This window comes from Mus musculus, chromosome 17 (genome assembly GCF_000001635.26).
Source record: "Mus musculus strain C57BL/6J chromosome 17, GRCm38.p6 C57BL/6J".
Classification (NCBI taxonomy): Eukaryota; Metazoa; Chordata; class Mammalia; order Rodentia; family Muridae; genus Mus; species Mus musculus.
Window position 1 is genome coordinate 57,404,384 of NC_000083.6, and position 17,135 is coordinate 57,421,518.

General features: G+C 42.3%; 1 protein-coding gene and 1 pseudogene across 4 annotated transcripts in view; both read left to right on the forward strand.

Moving 5' to 3' along the window:
- Adgre1 (adhesion G protein-coupled receptor E1) overlaps positions 1-17,135 on the forward strand; it is a 124,949-nt gene that overhangs the window by 45,803 nt on the left and 62,011 nt on the right. For all 4 annotated transcript variants that reach the window (XM_006523602.2, NM_010130.4, NM_001355722.1 and 1 more), the window contains 7 exons: positions 2,451-2,597; positions 3,963-4,112; positions 6,335-6,475; positions 6,562-6,708; positions 9,290-9,378; positions 14,939-15,022; positions 15,964-16,141. In XM_006523602.2, the coding sequence (XP_006523665.1) occupies positions 2,451-2,597; positions 3,963-4,112; positions 6,335-6,475; positions 6,562-6,708; positions 9,290-9,378; positions 14,939-15,022; positions 15,964-16,141 (936 nt within the window). The remainder of the gene's footprint in view (positions 1-2,450; positions 2,598-3,962; positions 4,113-6,334; positions 6,476-6,561; positions 6,709-9,289; positions 9,379-14,938; positions 15,023-15,963; positions 16,142-17,135) is intronic.
- On the forward strand, positions 11,039-11,598 carry Gm18069 (predicted gene, 18069; annotated as a pseudogene).

Genomic DNA, 17,135 nt, shown 5'->3' on the forward strand with positions numbered 1-17,135 from the left:
TATTTCCACCAGCAATGGAGGAGTGTTCCCCTTGCTTCACATCCTTGCCAGCATGTGCTGTCCCTTGAGACTTTTGTTTTTCTCCATTAATTAATTTATTTATTCCCTTTACATTTCAATTGCTGCCCCCTTCTCCTGTTTTCCCTTTCACATGGACCATCCTGTATCCCTCCTTTCCCTTCTCCTCTGAGAAGGTATCCTTTCACCCTGTCACATCAAGTCTTTGCAGGGCTTGGTGATTCCTCTCCAGATTTTGCTATACAAAGCAGCCCTGTTTAGAGAATGTGATCCACAGACAGGCAACAGCTTTAGAAACAGCCCTCCCCCAACTCCAGTTGTTGGGGGACCACATGAAGACAGAACTGTACATCTGCTACAAACTTGCAGTGGGCCTAAGTCCAGCCCATTTATGTTCTTTGACTGGTAGCTCAGTCTCTGAGAGTCCCTAAGGATCCAGGTTAGTTGACTCTGTTGGTCTTCTTGTGGAGCCCCTATCCCTTCTGAGGCCCTTAATCCTTCCCCCAACTCTTCCATAAGACTCCCTGAGATCTATCTAATATTTGGCTGTGGGTCTCTGTATCTGTTTCAGTCAGGTACTAGGAGGAGCCTCTCAGAAGACAGTTATACTAGGCTCCTGTCTGCAAAAGTAAGAGTATCTCCATAGTGTCAAGGATTGGTGCTTGTCCTTGGGATAGGTCTCTATGAGCCAATTATTGGTTGGTCATTCCCTCAGTCTCTGCTCCATCTTTGTCCCTGAATTTCTTTTAGACAGGACAAATTTGGGGTCAAGCGTTTTATGGGTGGGTGTGTGCCCTTATCCCTACCCCGGGGATCCTGCCTGGCTACATGAGGTGGTTACTTCAGATTCCACATCCCCACACTTAGGAGGCTTAGGTAAGGTCTATCCCATAGATTCCTTGGAGTCTTCCCCATCCTGGGTCACTAGCATGTCCTAGAGATGACCTCCACAAGTACTCTTCCTAGCTGCTGTTTTCCATTCATTCTCTTGGCCCTCTAGTTCTCCCTCCTGTCTCTTCCCACACTTCTTGTTGTTCTTTTTAAATAGATATTTTCTTTATTTACATTTCAAATGTTATCCCCTTACCTGGTTTCTCCTCTGAAAACCCCCTAGCCCACCCTCCTTCCCCTGCTCACCAACCCATCCACTCCTGCTTCCCTGTCCTGGCATTCCCATACTATGGGGCATCAAGCCTTCACAGGACCAAGGGCCTCTCCTCCCATTGGTGTCTGACAAGGTCATCCACTGCTACATATGTGGCTGGAGCCATAAGTCTCTCCATGTATACTCTTTGGTTGGTGGTTTAGTCCTTGGACACTCTGGGGGTACTGGTTGGTTCATATTGTTGTTCCTCCTATGGGGCTGCAAATCCCTTCAGCTCCTTGTATCCTTTCTTTAGTTCCTCCATTGGGGACCTTGTGCTCAATCGAATGGATGGCTGAGAGCACCCACCTCTTTATTAGTAAGGCTCTGGCAGGGCCTCTCAGGAGACAGCTATATCAGGCTCCTGTCAGCAAGCACTTGTTGACATCCACAATAGTGTCTGGGTTTGGTGACTGTATATAGGATGGATTCCCAGGTGGGGCAGTCTCTGGATGGCCTTTCCTTCAGTCTCTGCTCCACAATTTGTTTCTCTGTCTCCTTTCATGGGTATTTTGTTCCTCCTTCTAAGAAGGACTGAAGTATCCACACTTTGGTCTTCCTTCTTATTGATCTTCATGTGGTCTGTGAATTGTATCTTGGATATTCCGAGCTTCTGGTCTAATATCCACTTATCAGTGAGTGGATACCATGTGTGGTCTTTTGTGGTTGGGTTACCTCACTCAGGATGCTATTTTCTAGTTCCATCCATTTGCCTAAGAATTTCATGAATTCATCATTTTTAATAGCTGAATAGTACTCCATTGTGTAAATGTATCACATTTTCTGGATCGATTCCTCTGTGAAAGGACATCTGGGTTGTTTCCAGCTTCTGGCTATATATATGTGGCTGCTATGAACATAGTGGAACATTTGTCCTTATTACATGTTGGAACATCTTCTGGGTGTATGCTACTCTAAGGAGGAAGGAGGAATGAAGTATCCATGCGTTGGTCTTCCTTCTTGATTTTCTTGTGTTTTGCAAATTGTATCTTGGGTATTCTAGTTTCTGGGCTAATATCCACTTATCAGTGGTGCATATCATGTGAGTTCTTTTGTGATTGGGTTACCTCGCTCAGGATGATATCCTCCAGATCCATCCATTTGCCTAAGAATTTCATAAATTCATTGTTTTAAATAGCTGAGTAGTACTCCATTGTGTAAATGTACCACATTTTCTGTATCCATTCCTCTGTTGAGGGACATCTGGGTTTTTTCCAGCTTCTGGCTATTATAAATTAGACTGCTGTGAACATAGTAATTCTCCTGCATTTTATCCCCAACTCCTCAGATGAAGATGAATGTGTGACTCGAGACGTTTGCCCTGAACATGCAACCTGCCACAACACTCTCGGAAGCTATTATTGTACGTGCAACTCAGGACTTGAATCTAGTGGAGGAGGGCCAATGTTCCAGGGCCTGGACGAATCCTGTGAAGGTAGGTGGAGGTTTTGACCAGTAACTCAAATAACATTTATTAAAAGGATGGTGATAAGGGGCTTGGACTTAGGATGAGTTTAAAACTTTCATCTGTAAAGTAGAAGCCAAGATTCCTCCCTCCCCTCTTGTCCCTTCTCCTTTTCCCTCCCTCTCTCTCTTTTCCTCCCTCCCTCCTTCCCTCTCTCTCTGTTTTCTTCCCTCCCTCCCTCCCTTTCCTCTTCTCCCCCCCCCTTACTTCTTCCTTCCAGGAGTGTGGGCATGTGCACATCTTGGAGCATGTGTGGCGGTCAGAGAACAACGTTTAGGAGTCAATTCTTGCCTTCCACACTAGTGAGACAGGGTCTTTCTTATTTCTGCTGCTGTGGTGCCTGCTGCCTACTTACTAAGATTATCTAACTCTCCCCCACTGTGCTGTAGATAACAAATTCATGGAGGTTCTGGATTGTTGTGTGGTACCACTCCATCAGAGGGAGCATAGCTTACCAAACCTCAGCTTTTCTGAACATGTCTTTGTGTCTATTCATTATTCATCCCCTCACTGCCTTAGCCAGGTTTTCAGGACCCCAGTGTGTGGGATGCAACACACTTCCATGTGTGCATGCCATGGCATGCGTGTGGAGGCCAGTGTGTCAGTCCTTGCCTCCTGCCTTGTTGGAGACAGGGTCTCTTTGCTATTGACTGCAGCATATACCAGGTTTCCTGGCCCATGGGAATCTGAAGATTCTCTTATCTCTGCCTCTCACCTTATTTTGAGAGTGTTGGGATTGGACATGTACTGTGAAGTGTATATGGCTTCATTTCTTCACAGTCCCACAGTGTATTAGTTATTTTTCTGGGCTGTGGAAAAAAAAGGACACCATAACCAATGGCACCTTGAGGAAGACAGAGTTAGTTTGGTCTATGTGTTCAGAGTGATGGGCTCAGTATGGAGTGAGAACATGGCAAGAGGTAGAAGGCAAGGCAAGGGGTGGAAGATATGACAGCAGGAGCAGGAAGCTGAGAGGCAAAGCTCATACACAGATAGCAAGCAGAGAAAGCAAACAGGAAATAGGATGAAGCTATATACTCTCAAAGCTTGCTACACTTCCCCACCCCGACCAGTGACACACTTTCTCCAGCAAGTCCTCCAGCAGGTTTCTTCTGAACCTCTCCAAACAGCACCACCAACTGGGGACCAAGAGTCCAGATGTCTGAGTCTGTGAAGGTCATTCTTATTCAAGCCACCACATTCCACTCCCTGGTTTCTAACAGCTTGTGGCCATACCATAATGTGAAATGCATTTAGTCACAGCCAGAGCTTTACCTGCTAATAATTTCCTGGCTCACATGTCATTGTTCTGTCTCACTCTGACATTCTGTTTAGATGTGGATGAGTGCTCCAGGAATTCAACTCTCTGTGGTCCCACCTTCATTTGCATCAACACTCTGGGATCCTACAGCTGCTCATGCCCAGCTGGATTCTCTTTGCCAACTTTTCAGATCCTTGGCCATCCGGCAGATGGGAATTGTACAGGTAATGTCCCCAGCTTTGTAGAGAACTCACTAATGGGTAGTAAATTAATCTCAAACATTATGTCTTATAGCAACTGCCATTTGTCCTTGCTTACAGTGGACTACCTTTTCTGTTTTATTTAGTGTCCCTAGGGGCTGTGCCTACAGCAGCTGGCACATCTTTTTTTATTGGATATTGTCTTTATTTATATTTCAAATATTATCCCCTTTCCCAGTCCCCCCCCCTTCCCAGAAACCCCATATCCCATTATCTCTTCCCCTGCTTCTATGAAGGTGTTCCTCCACTCACCCACCCACTCCCACCTCCCCGACCTCTATTCCCTTACACTGGGGCATCTATCGAACCTTCATAGGACCAAGGACCTCTTCTTCCATTGATGCCTGACAAGGACATCCTCTGCAACATATGCAGCCGGAGCCATGTGTACTCCTTTGTTGATGGCTTAGTCCTTGGGAGCTCTTGAGGGACTGATTGGTTGATATTGTTCTTCCTGTGGGGTTGCAATTCCCTTCAACTCCTTTGGTCCTTTCTCTAACTTCTCTACTGGGGACCCTGTGCTCAGTCCAATGGTTGGCTGTGAGCATCCACCTCTGTATTTGTAAGGCTCTGGCAGGGCCTCTTAGGAGACAGCTATATCAGGCTCCTTTCAGCATTCACTTCTTGGCATCCACAATAGTGTCTGGGTTTGGTAACTGTATATGAGATGAATCATGAGGTGGGACAGTCTCTGGATGGCCTTTCCTTCAGTCTCTGCTCTACATTTTATCTCCATATTTGCTCCTGTGAGTATTTTGTTTTCCTTCTAAGAAGGACTGAAGCACCCACATTTTAGTCTTCCTTCTTCCTGATCTTCATGTAGTCTGTGAATTGTATCTTCAGTATTTGGAGCTTTCAGGCTAATATCTTCTTATCAGTGAGTGCATACCATGTGTGTTCTTTTGTGTTTGGGTTGCCTCACTCAGGATGATATTTTCTAGTTCCATCCATTTGTCTCAGCATTTCATGAATTCATCATTTTTAATAGCCGAGTAGTACTCCATTGTGTAAATGTACCACATTTTCTATGTCCATTCCTCTGTTTAAGGACATCTGGGTTGTTTCCAGCTTCTGGCTTTTTAAAACATGGCTGTTATGAACATAGTGGAACATGTGTCCTTATTACATGTTGGAGCATCTTTTGGGTATATGCCCAGGAGTGGTATATCTGGGTCCTCAGGTAGTACTATGTCCAATTTTCTGAGGAACTGGCAAACTGACTTACAGAGTGATTGTAGCAGCTTGCAATTCCACCAGCAGTGGAGGAGTTCTCCTCTTTCTCTACATCCTTGAGCTGGCATGTATTAATAGTTGATTTCATTTGGCTGAAAACTCTACTAAAACACCCAGTTTCCATAGTGACACTTGGGCTTCCTCATAACATGGTTCCTGTTTTTAAAAAGAAATGTGTTTCTAAAAGAAAGAATGGATCATATGCCAGGTGTTTGAGTCTGGGGTTAGAGAACTCAGAACATCACTAATACCTCATCCTGTTGGTTACAGTCAAGAACCAACCTAGATTTCAAAGTGTGTGTGTGTGTGTGTGTGTGTGTGTGTGTGTGTGTGTGTGTGACTCTGTATGTCATTTGGTTAGTTTTGATTGTTAGCCTGACACAATCTAGAACCATCTTGGAAGAGCATCTCAATGAGGAATTGCTTAGGTCAGTTTGATCTGTGGGTATGTGTTCTAGTTTCAATCTGTTGCTGTGACAAACACCATGACCCAAAGTAACTTTGAGAAGAAAAGTTTCATTTGGCTTATACTTCCAGGTCACAGGTGATCACTGAGGAAACTCAGGGTAGGAGATCATGTCAGAAATCTGGAGGCAGAAGCCATGGGAAAATGTTTCTTGCTAGCTTATTTTCAGGTTTGCTCACAGGCTTATGTGAGATACCTTTCTTATACAATTGAGAACTACATACCCAGGGAATGGTCTAGCTCACAGTAGGCTTGGTGCCATCAATTAAGACAATGAAAACAGTTTCTCATGGACATGTCTCCAGCTGGTGGGGGCTCTCCTGGGAATCATTCCATGTCAAGGTATTTTTTTTTTAAATCATAACAACAGAAGTGAAACTAGGAATCTGGCTTCCCGGGGTTGAACTGAGGTCCTTATGATCACACCACAAGCTCTTTTCCCACGGAGCCATCACTCCAAACCTCATGCTCATTCTCCACTGTGCAGATATCGATGAGTGTGATGACACATGTCCTTTGAATTCATCATGTACCAACACTATTGGGAGCTACTTCTGCACTTGCCACCCTGGCTTTGCATCTAGCAATGGACAGCTGAATTTCAAAGACCTAGAGGTGACATGTGAAGGTGAGCAGAGGATTTCCCAGATGGTTTGGGGTGTGCATTTCTCCCTGTTCCTCTGAATTTCATTATGTATTTGATTTTTATTGCAGATATTGATGAGTGCACCCAAGATCCATTACAATGTGGACTGAATTCTGTCTGCACCAATGTACCAGGCTCCTACATCTGTGGCTGCCTCCCTGACTTTCAAATGGATCCAGAAGGCTCCCAAGGATATGGAAACTTCAACTGCAAAAGTAATGTCTTAGTGCATTGGCAAGGGGAGCTGTATCTTTGATTTGCTCATAAAACGTTTTTTCCCCAATAACTAAGTTCTCTACTTACTTTCATTTCATGTATGCAGTATCTTGCTACCTTTTACTCCTTTACTGATTCATTGGTGCACTCAATAGTAGGTTATTGAGTGGGATTTGGATCAACTTTTTTTTTTTTTGCAGACAGGGTCTCATGTGGTACAGGTTAGTCTCAAACTCACTGCTAGCCTTGAACAACATTCCTCATTTCTCTACCTACCAACTGCTGGCATCATAAGTGTACAGGACCATACCCAACTTGAAGTGCAGAATTGAAAGAGTGGAGACACACTGTCACAGTTACAGTATGTGAAAAGGTCCTGAGAATTCACACAAAGTTAGACACTTTAGATGTGTCTGTAACCATGGCTGGAATTCAGGCTCTTTGACATTTTGGTGTCTTATGAAAACATTTAGTTTTTTTCTCTCAAGAACAATAAAATATTAAAATTTTTATTTGGATTTCAAGACAGGATTTTACTATATACCTCTGTCTGTCCTGGAACTTACTCTGTAGATCAGGCTGGCCTTGAACTCAGAGATCTACCTGCCTCTGCCTCCCAAGTGCTGGGATTAAAAGTGGGCACTATGACTGCTTGGCCTAAAAAATTTGAGTAGTAGGTTCTAAAATTTACAGTCCTGAGTATAAATATGGCTGGGAGAGGAGCTCATAGCCTCTCCTTACTGAGGGGCAATAATAGCTTCTCAGGGAGGGCCACTTTTCTCCAAGGGTGTGGCCCTATGTATTAGTGTTGCTATGATGAAACACCTTGTCTAAGGCAGCTTTAAAAAAAAAGAGTTTATTTGAACTTATGGTTCCAGAGGGTTAGAGTCCATGATGCTGGATTGTGACTAAGATTCTCAATGCCAATTTCTGGGTTTCATATGTATGGGCATAAATAATATTACATACATGAGCATGTTCACATACATGTATACCACACTCACATAAACTAAATTCTAAAACAGAATGTATGTATCCTGAATGGCTGCAGTGAAACACAGCAACAACAGAATTTACATAAGATCCTTCCCCACACAGAGGTGAGAATGTCACCAGTGCCATTCTGTCCTCTACACACTCCTTCCATCCTCCATTTTTCTGTCTTCTCCTCACAAAGAACTATCTATAAATATGTATTTATTATGCCATTTACTTCCCACCTTTCTTTTTTTTTTTTAAATTTATGTTGCCTAGCACAGGTGTAAAGGCCATGCCAGTTGGCTCTGAGGAAATCATGAAAAGAATATTATTCAGATGTAATCCCTCTTCTCTCCTTTCTCTCTTTCTTCCCTCCATCTCTTTCTGCTTCTCCCCTTTCCCCCTTTCTTCTTGTCTTCTTCTTTTTCCTCTTTCTCTGCCTTTTCCCTTCTCATCCTCTCCTCTCCTCCACTATCTTCTTATCCTCCATTCCTTCCTCTCCTCTTCTCCTCCTCTTTCCTCCTCTCTCATTTCCCCTCACCCTCTCCATCTTCTCATCTCTTCCAATTCCTTCCTTCCCTCTTCAATGCTTCCCCTTTCCTGTATTTTCTTTTTCCCAATAGTTCCTCCCCTCTACTCTCATATTTCATGTGTTTTGTTACCCTATAAAACCCATTCTTTAAATCCCTCCAGGGTCCTGTTTTCTCTCGCACTTACATCCATTTAAATATATTTAACCTGTAGAAGTCAAGATCTGTGTATGAGTGGCAATATGAAGTGTTTGTCTAGGTGTCTACTATCTCAGTATATTTTCCAGTTTTACTCACTTTCTTAAAAATGAATTTCATATGGCTGAATAATATTCCATTGTGTATAAGTACCACATTACTTATCCAGTTACCTGTTTGTGAACATCCAGGCTGATATCACTTTCTGGTTATACTGTTCTACTTGATCATTGTGCCTTCAGACATTCACCAGCTTGCTTACCTTTCTTTGTCTTAGAGTTTTGTATCACCGATATCTTAGTTTTTGCCAATGTAAAACAAAATACCTGAGAAATGCAACTCAAGGAGAAAGGGTTTATTCTGGCCATGGTTCAAGAGAGTAGTTCATCATGCTGTGGAATTAGAGGCAGCCGGTCACATCAAAGCCACAGTCAGGAGCAGAGAGTGATGAATGTTGCTGTTGGAGCTGCTCAGTTTTCCCATTCTGTGCAGTCCAGGGTTTCCTGACCAGGAAATGGTCCTCTTCACAATTAAGAGGTGTCTTCACATACCAACAAATATAATCTAGATGATTCCTATAGACATGCCCAGAAGCCCACCTCCCAGGTGAAACTGGATACAGATGAGATGAGAGTTGACGGGAGTAGTCATTGTAGCACTGGACATTGCGTCCCGTCTCACTCCCTTTAAACCCTTGCCATGATCTTGGAGCTTCTTACGTTTGGTGTGTAGTGCAGTTTGCTCTCAGTCACTTCTGTTTATTATGGCTGAGGTCAGATGTTATGTATAAAGAGCACAGAATCAGTTTTGTCTAGTTGTCAGTCACACCTCATTGTGCTGAACATTTTGCATGGTTGATTTTTCTTCCTTCCAGGGATCCTCTTCAAGTGTAAGGAAGACTTGATACTCCAAAGTGAGCAGATACAGCAATGCCAAGCAGTGCAGGGCAGGGATCTTGGTTATGTAAGTTTTTAAAAAAATTATCTTTATTCTTGAGAGTTTCATCCATATGTACAACAAACTATGATAATATTTATCCCTACCTTTCCCTAACTTCCCAACATTTTTCAATCCATCTCCCTTCCAATTCTGTGTGTGTGTGTGTTTTTAATTGATGACACACTAAGTTCATCACGGGTGCCATACATGCATTGGTGTGGGGCATCCACTGGAGCATGAGACTCTATCAGTCACCATAGCATCAAGAAAGAATGATTCTCTGTGTCCCAGAAGCTCTCACTGTAGAGAGATTCTCAGTGAGAGAGGAACTGGAGAGCATCTTCTCAGTCTATTCCTAGAATCTTGGCTGGTTTGGTCTCGTGTAGTTACCCACAGCTTCTGTGTGTTCATAAATGCTGTCACCATGTCATACCCAGAAGACAGCATCTCACTGCTTTCTCCTCTATCCTTCTACTCTTATATTCTTCCTGCCTCCTTATCTGCTATGGTTCCTGAACCTTGGTATGTGTGTGGCTTTGATACAGATACCCCTGTAGGACTCAGTGAATATTCTTATTGAATATGTCAGTGTTGTACATTCTTAGTTATTGATGTTTTCCAAGAGGCTACTTAGGATAAATATTGCTTCATCAATCTTAGTCAAATAAATGCAATAGTAAAATAGCACAACCCATAGTAGCTGTATTGTTATGCTAGGCTCCTGTCTGCAAGCATAACAGAATATCATGTTAGAGATTGGTGCTTGCCATTGCCATTTGTGATTACATGGGTTTCAGATTGGGCTGGTTATTGATTGGCTATTACCTCAATCTCTGCTCCAACCTTGCCCCTGCATTTCTTTTAGACAGGACAAATTTTGGGTTGAAAGTTTTGTTGGTGGGTTGGTGTTCTTGTCTCTCCACTGGGGGTCCTGTCTGGCTACAGAAGGTAGTCCCTTCAGGTTCTATACTCCCACTGTTAGGCATCTTGGCTAATGTCACCTGCATTGACTCCTGGGAGCCTCCCTCATCTCAGATCTCTGAGACTTCCTAAAAATTTCCCCACCTCTGGCAGCTGCCAATTTTTGTGCATTCTCCTGGTCCTCTGGGACTCTCTCCTGTCTCTCCCCACACCTGATCCTGTCTCCTTATTATTCTACCCCTTTCCACTCCCACCCAGTTTCTCCATCCCTATGCATCTTATAACTATGTTGTTCTTCTTTCTAAGTATGATTCAAGCATTCACACTTGTGCCTTCTTTCTTGTTTAGCTTCTTTGGTCCTGTGGGGTGTATCATGGGTATTCTCTGCTTTATGGCTGATACCCACTTATCAGCAAGAACATACCATGCATATCCTTTGGGTCTGGGTTATCTCACTCAGGATGTCATTATGGAAATGCAAATCAAAACAACTAAGCTTCTTCCTTACACCAACCAGAATGGCTTAAAAAACCCAAACCAAACCAAACCAAACCAAACCAAACCAAACCAAACCAAACCAAACCAAACAAAACAGAACAAAACTCATGGGACAGCACATGCTGGGGAAGATGTGGAGAAAGGGGAACACTCCTCCATTTCTGGTGGGATTAAAAACTTGTACAATCAATCTAAATAAATCTGGTGATTTCTCAGAAAATTGGAATAGTTATAACTTAAGACACAGCTATACCACTCCATTTCATTGGCCAACCATTTCACTGCTGAGTTTAAAGGAAAGTGCAAGAAGGACATCAGTGAGAACAGGAGCCATCTGCATGCTGCCTGTGAAGTGGCCAAGCATATTCTTCCTTCCATCACCCAAGCCAGTATTGAGATTGGTTGCCTCTATGAGGGAATTGACTTCAATACCTCCATTACCCATGCTCAATTTGAAGAATTGAATGTTGATCTGTTCCATAGCACTCTGGATCCTGAAATAAAAGTTCTTCAAGATGCCAAACTGGATATGATACAGTTCCATGATATTGTCCTGGTGGGAGTCTGACCAGAATCCCCAAGATTCAGAGGCTTCTGCAAGGCTTCTTCAATGGAAAAGAACTGAATAGGAGCATTAACCCTGATGAAGCTATTGATTATGATGCAGCTGTCCAGGCAGCCATTCTACCTGGAGACAAGTCTGAGAATATTCAGGATTTGCTGCTCTTTGATGTCACTTCTTTTTCTCTTGGTATTGAAAGGGATGGTGGAGTCATGGATGTTCTCATCAAGCATAATACCACCATTCCTACCAGGGAGACACACAAGTACTATAATGAACAGTGGGCACTGTTGTCTAGTTCCTGATTTTAATGGGATTGCTTCATTTTTTTCTCCATTTAGTTTGATGTTGGCTACTGATTTGCAGTATATTGCTTTCACTATGTTTAGGTATGAGCCTTGAACTCCTAATCTTTCGAAGATTTTTAATATGAAGGAATGTTGTTGAATTTTGTCAAATGCTTTTCCAGCATCTAATGAAATGATCATGTGGTTTTTCTTCTTTGAGTTTGTTTATGTAGTGGATTACATTGATGGATTTCCTTCTATTGAACCATCCCTGCATCCCTAGGATGAAGCCTACTTGTTCGTGGTGAATGATTGTTTTGATGTGTTCTTGGATTCAGTTGGCAAGAATTTTATTGAGTATTTTTGCATTGTTATTCATAAGGGAGATTGGTCTGAAGTTCTCTTTCTTTGTTGGGCCTTTGTGAGGTTTTGGTATCAGTGTAACTGTGGCTTCATAGAATGAATTGGATAGTATTCCTTCTGTTTCTATTTTGTGGAATAGTTTGAAGAGTATTGGTATTAGGTCTTCTTTGAAGGTCTGATAGAATTCTGCACTAAACCCATCTGGTCCTAGGTGTTTTTTTTTTTTTTTTTTTTTTTTTTTTTTTTGGTTAGGAGACTATTAATGACTGCTTCTATTTCTTTAGAAATGATGGGACTGTTTATTTGGTTTATCTTATCCTGATTTAACTTTGGTATTTAGTATCTGTCTAGAAATTGTCCATTTCATCCAGATTTTCCAGTTGTGTTGAGTGTCAGCGTTTGTAGCAGGATCTGATGATTTTTTTTTGAATTTCCTCAGTTTCTGTTGTTATATCTCCCTTTTCATTTGTGATTTTATTAATTGGATACTGCCCCTGTGCCCTCTGGTTAGTCTAGCTAAGGGTTTATCTATCTTATTGATTTTCTCAAAGAACTAGCTCCTTATTTTGTTGATTCTTTGTATAGTTCTTTTTGTTTCTACTTGGTTGATTTCAGCCTTGAGTTTGATTATTTCATTCCTTCTACTTCTTTTTGGTGTATTTGCTCCTTTTTGTTCTAGAGCTTTCAGGTATTCTGTTAAGCTTTCAGTGTATGCTCTCTCCAGTTTCTTTTTGGAGGCACTCAGAGCTATATTTTTCCTCTTAGCACTGCTCTTATTGTGTCCCATAGGATTGACTGTATTTTACCTTCATTTTCATGAAATTCTAAGAAGTCTTTAACTTCTTTCTTTATTTCTTCCTTGAATAAGTTATCATTGGGTAGAGTGTTGTTCAGCTTTCATATGTATGTGGGCTTTCTGGTGTTTCTGTTGCTATTGAAGACCAGCCTTAATCCATAGTGATCTGATAGGAGGCATGGGATTATTTCAATCTTTTTATATCTGTTGAGGTCTGTTTTTGTGACCGATGGTCAATTTTGGAGAAGGTACTATGAGGCGCTAAGAAGATGGTATATTTGATTTAGGATGAAATATTCTATAGATATCTGTTAAATCCATTTGGTTCATAACTTCTCTTAGTTTCACTGTATCTCTATTTAGTTTGTGTTTCCATGATCACATTTCACAACACACATTCATTGCTGAGAGTGTGTGTTGAAATCTCCCACTATTATTGTGTGGGGTACAATGTATACTTTGAGTTTTAGTAAATTTTCTTTTATGAATGTGTGTGCCCTTGCATTTGGAGCATAGATGTTCAGAATTGAGAGTTCTTCTTGGTAAATTTTTCCTTTGATGACTATGCAGTGTCCTTCATTATCTTTTTTTTTTTCATGACTTTTGGTTGAAAGTCGATTTTATATGATCTTAGATTGGCTATTCCAGCTTGTTTCTTGAGACCATTTGCTTGGAAAATTGTTTTCCAGCCTTTACTCTGAATAGTGTTTGTCTTTGACACTGAGATGATTTTTTTTTGTATGCAACAAAATGCTGGGTTCTGTTTACATATCCAGTCTATTAGTCTATGCGTTTTTATTGGGGAATTGAGTCCATTGATGTTAAGCGATGTTAAGGAATAGTGATTGTTGCTTCCTGTTAGTTTTGATGTTATTATGCTTGTGCGGCTATCTTCTTTTGGGTTTGTTGAAAGAAGATTATGTCCTTCCTTTTTTTAGGGTTTAGTTTCCCTCCTTGTGTTGGTGTTTTCCATCTATTATCCTTTGTAGGGCTGGATTTGTGGAAAGATATTGTGTAAATTTGGTTTTGTCATGGAATTTCTTGGTTTCTCCATCTATGCAATTGCAAGTTTTGTTGGTTATAGCAGTCTGGCTTGCATTTGTGTACTCTTAGGGTCTGTATGACATCTGCCCAGTATCTTCTGGCTTTCATAGTCTCTGGTGAGAAGTCTGGTGTGATTCTGATAGGTCTGCCTTTATATGTTTCTGAAAAAATTTCCCTTACTGCTTTTAATTTTCTGTCTGTGTGTGTGTATTTAGTGTTTTGATTATTATGGGAGTGCTAAGAAAAGAGATGTGCACCACCATGCCTGGCCTTGATAATTAATTTCAATTGTCAGTTTGAGCCAACCTACAATCCATTGGAAAGAGAATTTCATTGAAGGATGTCTACATTGTGATGGCCTTTGAGCATGTCTCTCTCTCTATGTGGGGTATCTTAATTAAGCTAATTGATGTGGAAAGGCCAAGTCTACAGTGGGCAGTATCATTTCCCAGGCACAAGTTCCTAAACTGTGTAACAGTGGAGAAATAGACCTCAGCACCAACAAGAGTATGAGAAAACAGATGCTCATCACTCAGTGTTACTGACTATGGCCATGATGAGTCTTTTCAGGTTCCTACCTTGAGTTACCACCATGATGGATGGTAGCTTAGAATTGTAAACTAAAACAAACCATTTCTTTCCCAAGTTGCTTTTTGTCAAGGTATTTTTTTTTATCCAGGCAACAGAAATGAAGTCAGGACAGTATGTAACAACTCTGTACACCATCAGAGTATGTTGGGGCTGTTTCAACATGGATATACAATGTGCTCTGGTCAAATCAGGTCAGTTTAGGAAATTTTTTCTCTTGACTTCAGTTTGTAACTGGAGTCTTTACCTCTCCTGGTTATTCATGAAGTATACATGAGGCTATTATGAACTACCATCTCCCTGCTGGGCAGGGGATTCCAGGCCCCTCTAGAGTGAATGCATCTGTTATCTGCCACCCAGCTTCTCTGAAATGAGGACTTTATGGGATGAGTATTTATTTCCCTGAGAATGGAAACTCAGGAATTTGAACTACTCATATGTTGAACTTTATTACTCAGTTTTTCCACTTTGCAATTCATGACAGACTAGCCAGTACTCAAAAGTGCTCTTTCTCTTGGAACACAGGCTTCCTTCTGTACACTTGTGAATGCTACCTTCACAATCCTTGATAATACCTGTGAGAACAAAAGTGCCCCAGTGTCCTTACAGGTAAGGGGAGCACCTTCTTTATTGATGTCTGTCTCTTCTTCTTCTTCTTCTTCTTCTTCTTCTTCTTCTTCTTCTTCTTCTTCTTCTTCTTCTTCTTCTTCTTCTTCTTCTTCCTCCTCCTCCTCCTCCTCCTCCTCCTCCTCCTCCTCCTTTTCTTCTTCTTCTTTTTCTTCTTCTTCTTCTTCTTCTTCTTCTTCTTCTTCTTCTTCTTCTTCTTCTTCTTCTTCTTCTTCTTCTTTCTACTTCTTAATTTTTAGTATTTTTTATTGGTATTTTCTTCATTTACATTTCAAATGCTATCCCAAAAGTCCCCCATACCCTCCCCCCCACTCCCCCTACCCACCCACTCCCACTTCTTGGCCCTAGTGTTCCCCTCTACTGAGGCATATAAAGTTTGCAAGACCAAGGGGCCTCTCTTCCCAATGATGGCCGACTAGGCCATCTTCTGAGTAGCGTCTTCTTTTGCTTCATCCTTAACCCCTTTTTATCCTAGGGCTAGAGAGAGCATAGATTATTTTGCTAACAAGAGATGGAGGAGAAGAAGGAGGAACAGGAGGAAGAAGAGGAACATAGAGAGGAAGTTCCTAGGGAGGAGGAGGAACAGGGTGAGGAAGGGGAGAGAAGGGTAACAGGAGGAGAGAGAGCAGGAGGAGGAGTAGGAGAAAAAAGAGGGGCATGGTGAGAAGAAACCTGGGGGGGGGGAGCAGGGAGAGGAAGGGGAGGGGAGGAACAGCAAAAGGAGAGGGAGAAGGAGGAGGAGCAGCAGGAGGAGCAGGAGGAGAAGGGAGAGGGGCATGGAGAGAAGAAGACTGAGGACGAAGAGGAGCAGGGACAGGGGAGAGGAGGAATAGTAGGAGTGAGGGAGCAGGAGGAGGAACAGGAGGGAGAGGAAGAGTGGAAGGGGTGAGAAAGAACATTAGCAAATGTTTCTTTCCTTGCAGAGTGCAGCTACAAGTGTCTCCCTCGTGCTGGAGCAAGCGACCACATGGTTTGAGCTCAGCAAGGAGGAGACATCCACTCTGGGCACCATCTTGCTGGAGACTGTGGAAAGCACCATGTTAGCTGCTCTTCTGATACCCTCTGGGAATGCCAGTCAGATGATTCAGACGGAGTACCTAGGTAATGCATTCCTTTGAGGGAAAGACTGATTTTCAGGGGGTGACTTGTATTCAGGTTCTCATAGCTGTCTGTCCACATACCTTTAAAACCTCCAATCCACAGCAAAGAAGGTTTGATATTAATGACATTTACAGTTTACCAATCACTTAGCTAAGATCAGACATGACACAGAGAATGTGTCATTAATTCATTCAAACAAACCTTTGTGGATTGTCTATTATGTGATTTAATATATGATAATCATTTTCTTGTTCAGATATTTCTAGTTTTCCCATCTGAGGTGATAATTGGATTGTACCTCTTGGTTTGACATTGGGAAAAGGTTTTTTCTCTTTTCCTTAGAGCATCATTAACTATTTATTCACTTTACATCATAATTGCACCTCCCCCCTCTTCTCCTCCCAGTTCTGCCTTACAAACAACGTCCCCATTATTCTCTCCCTTTCTCCTTAGAGAAGGTGAAGCTTCCCTTGGGTACAATCCAGCCCTGGGACATCTAGTCCTAGCTGTCCATTCTTTTCCACTGAGGCTCAACCAGGCAATACAGATAGGAATGGGGATCCAATGGTAGGCAACAGAGGCAGGGACAACCCCTGCTCCAATTGTTAGGGGACCTACATGAACCAAGCTCCAAATGTATAGGGGACCTAGGTCCAGACCCTGCGGACTCTTTGGTTGGTGGTTCAGTTTCTGAAAATCCCCATGGTCCCAGGTTAGTTTGCTCTGAGATCTTCTTATAGTGTTCTTGACCCCTCTAGCTCGATCAATCCTACCCTCCAGTCTTCCACAAGACTCTCTGACCTATGCCTGATGTTTGGGTGCAGGTCTCTGCATCTGTTTTCATCTGCTGCTAGATGAAGCCTCTCAGGAGACAGTTATGCTAGGTTCCTGTATACGAGCATAGTAGAGTATCATTAATAGTGCCGGGGTGGTCTCTCTCCCATGGAATGGGTCTCAAGTTGGGCTAGTCATTGGTTGGCCATTCCCTCAATCT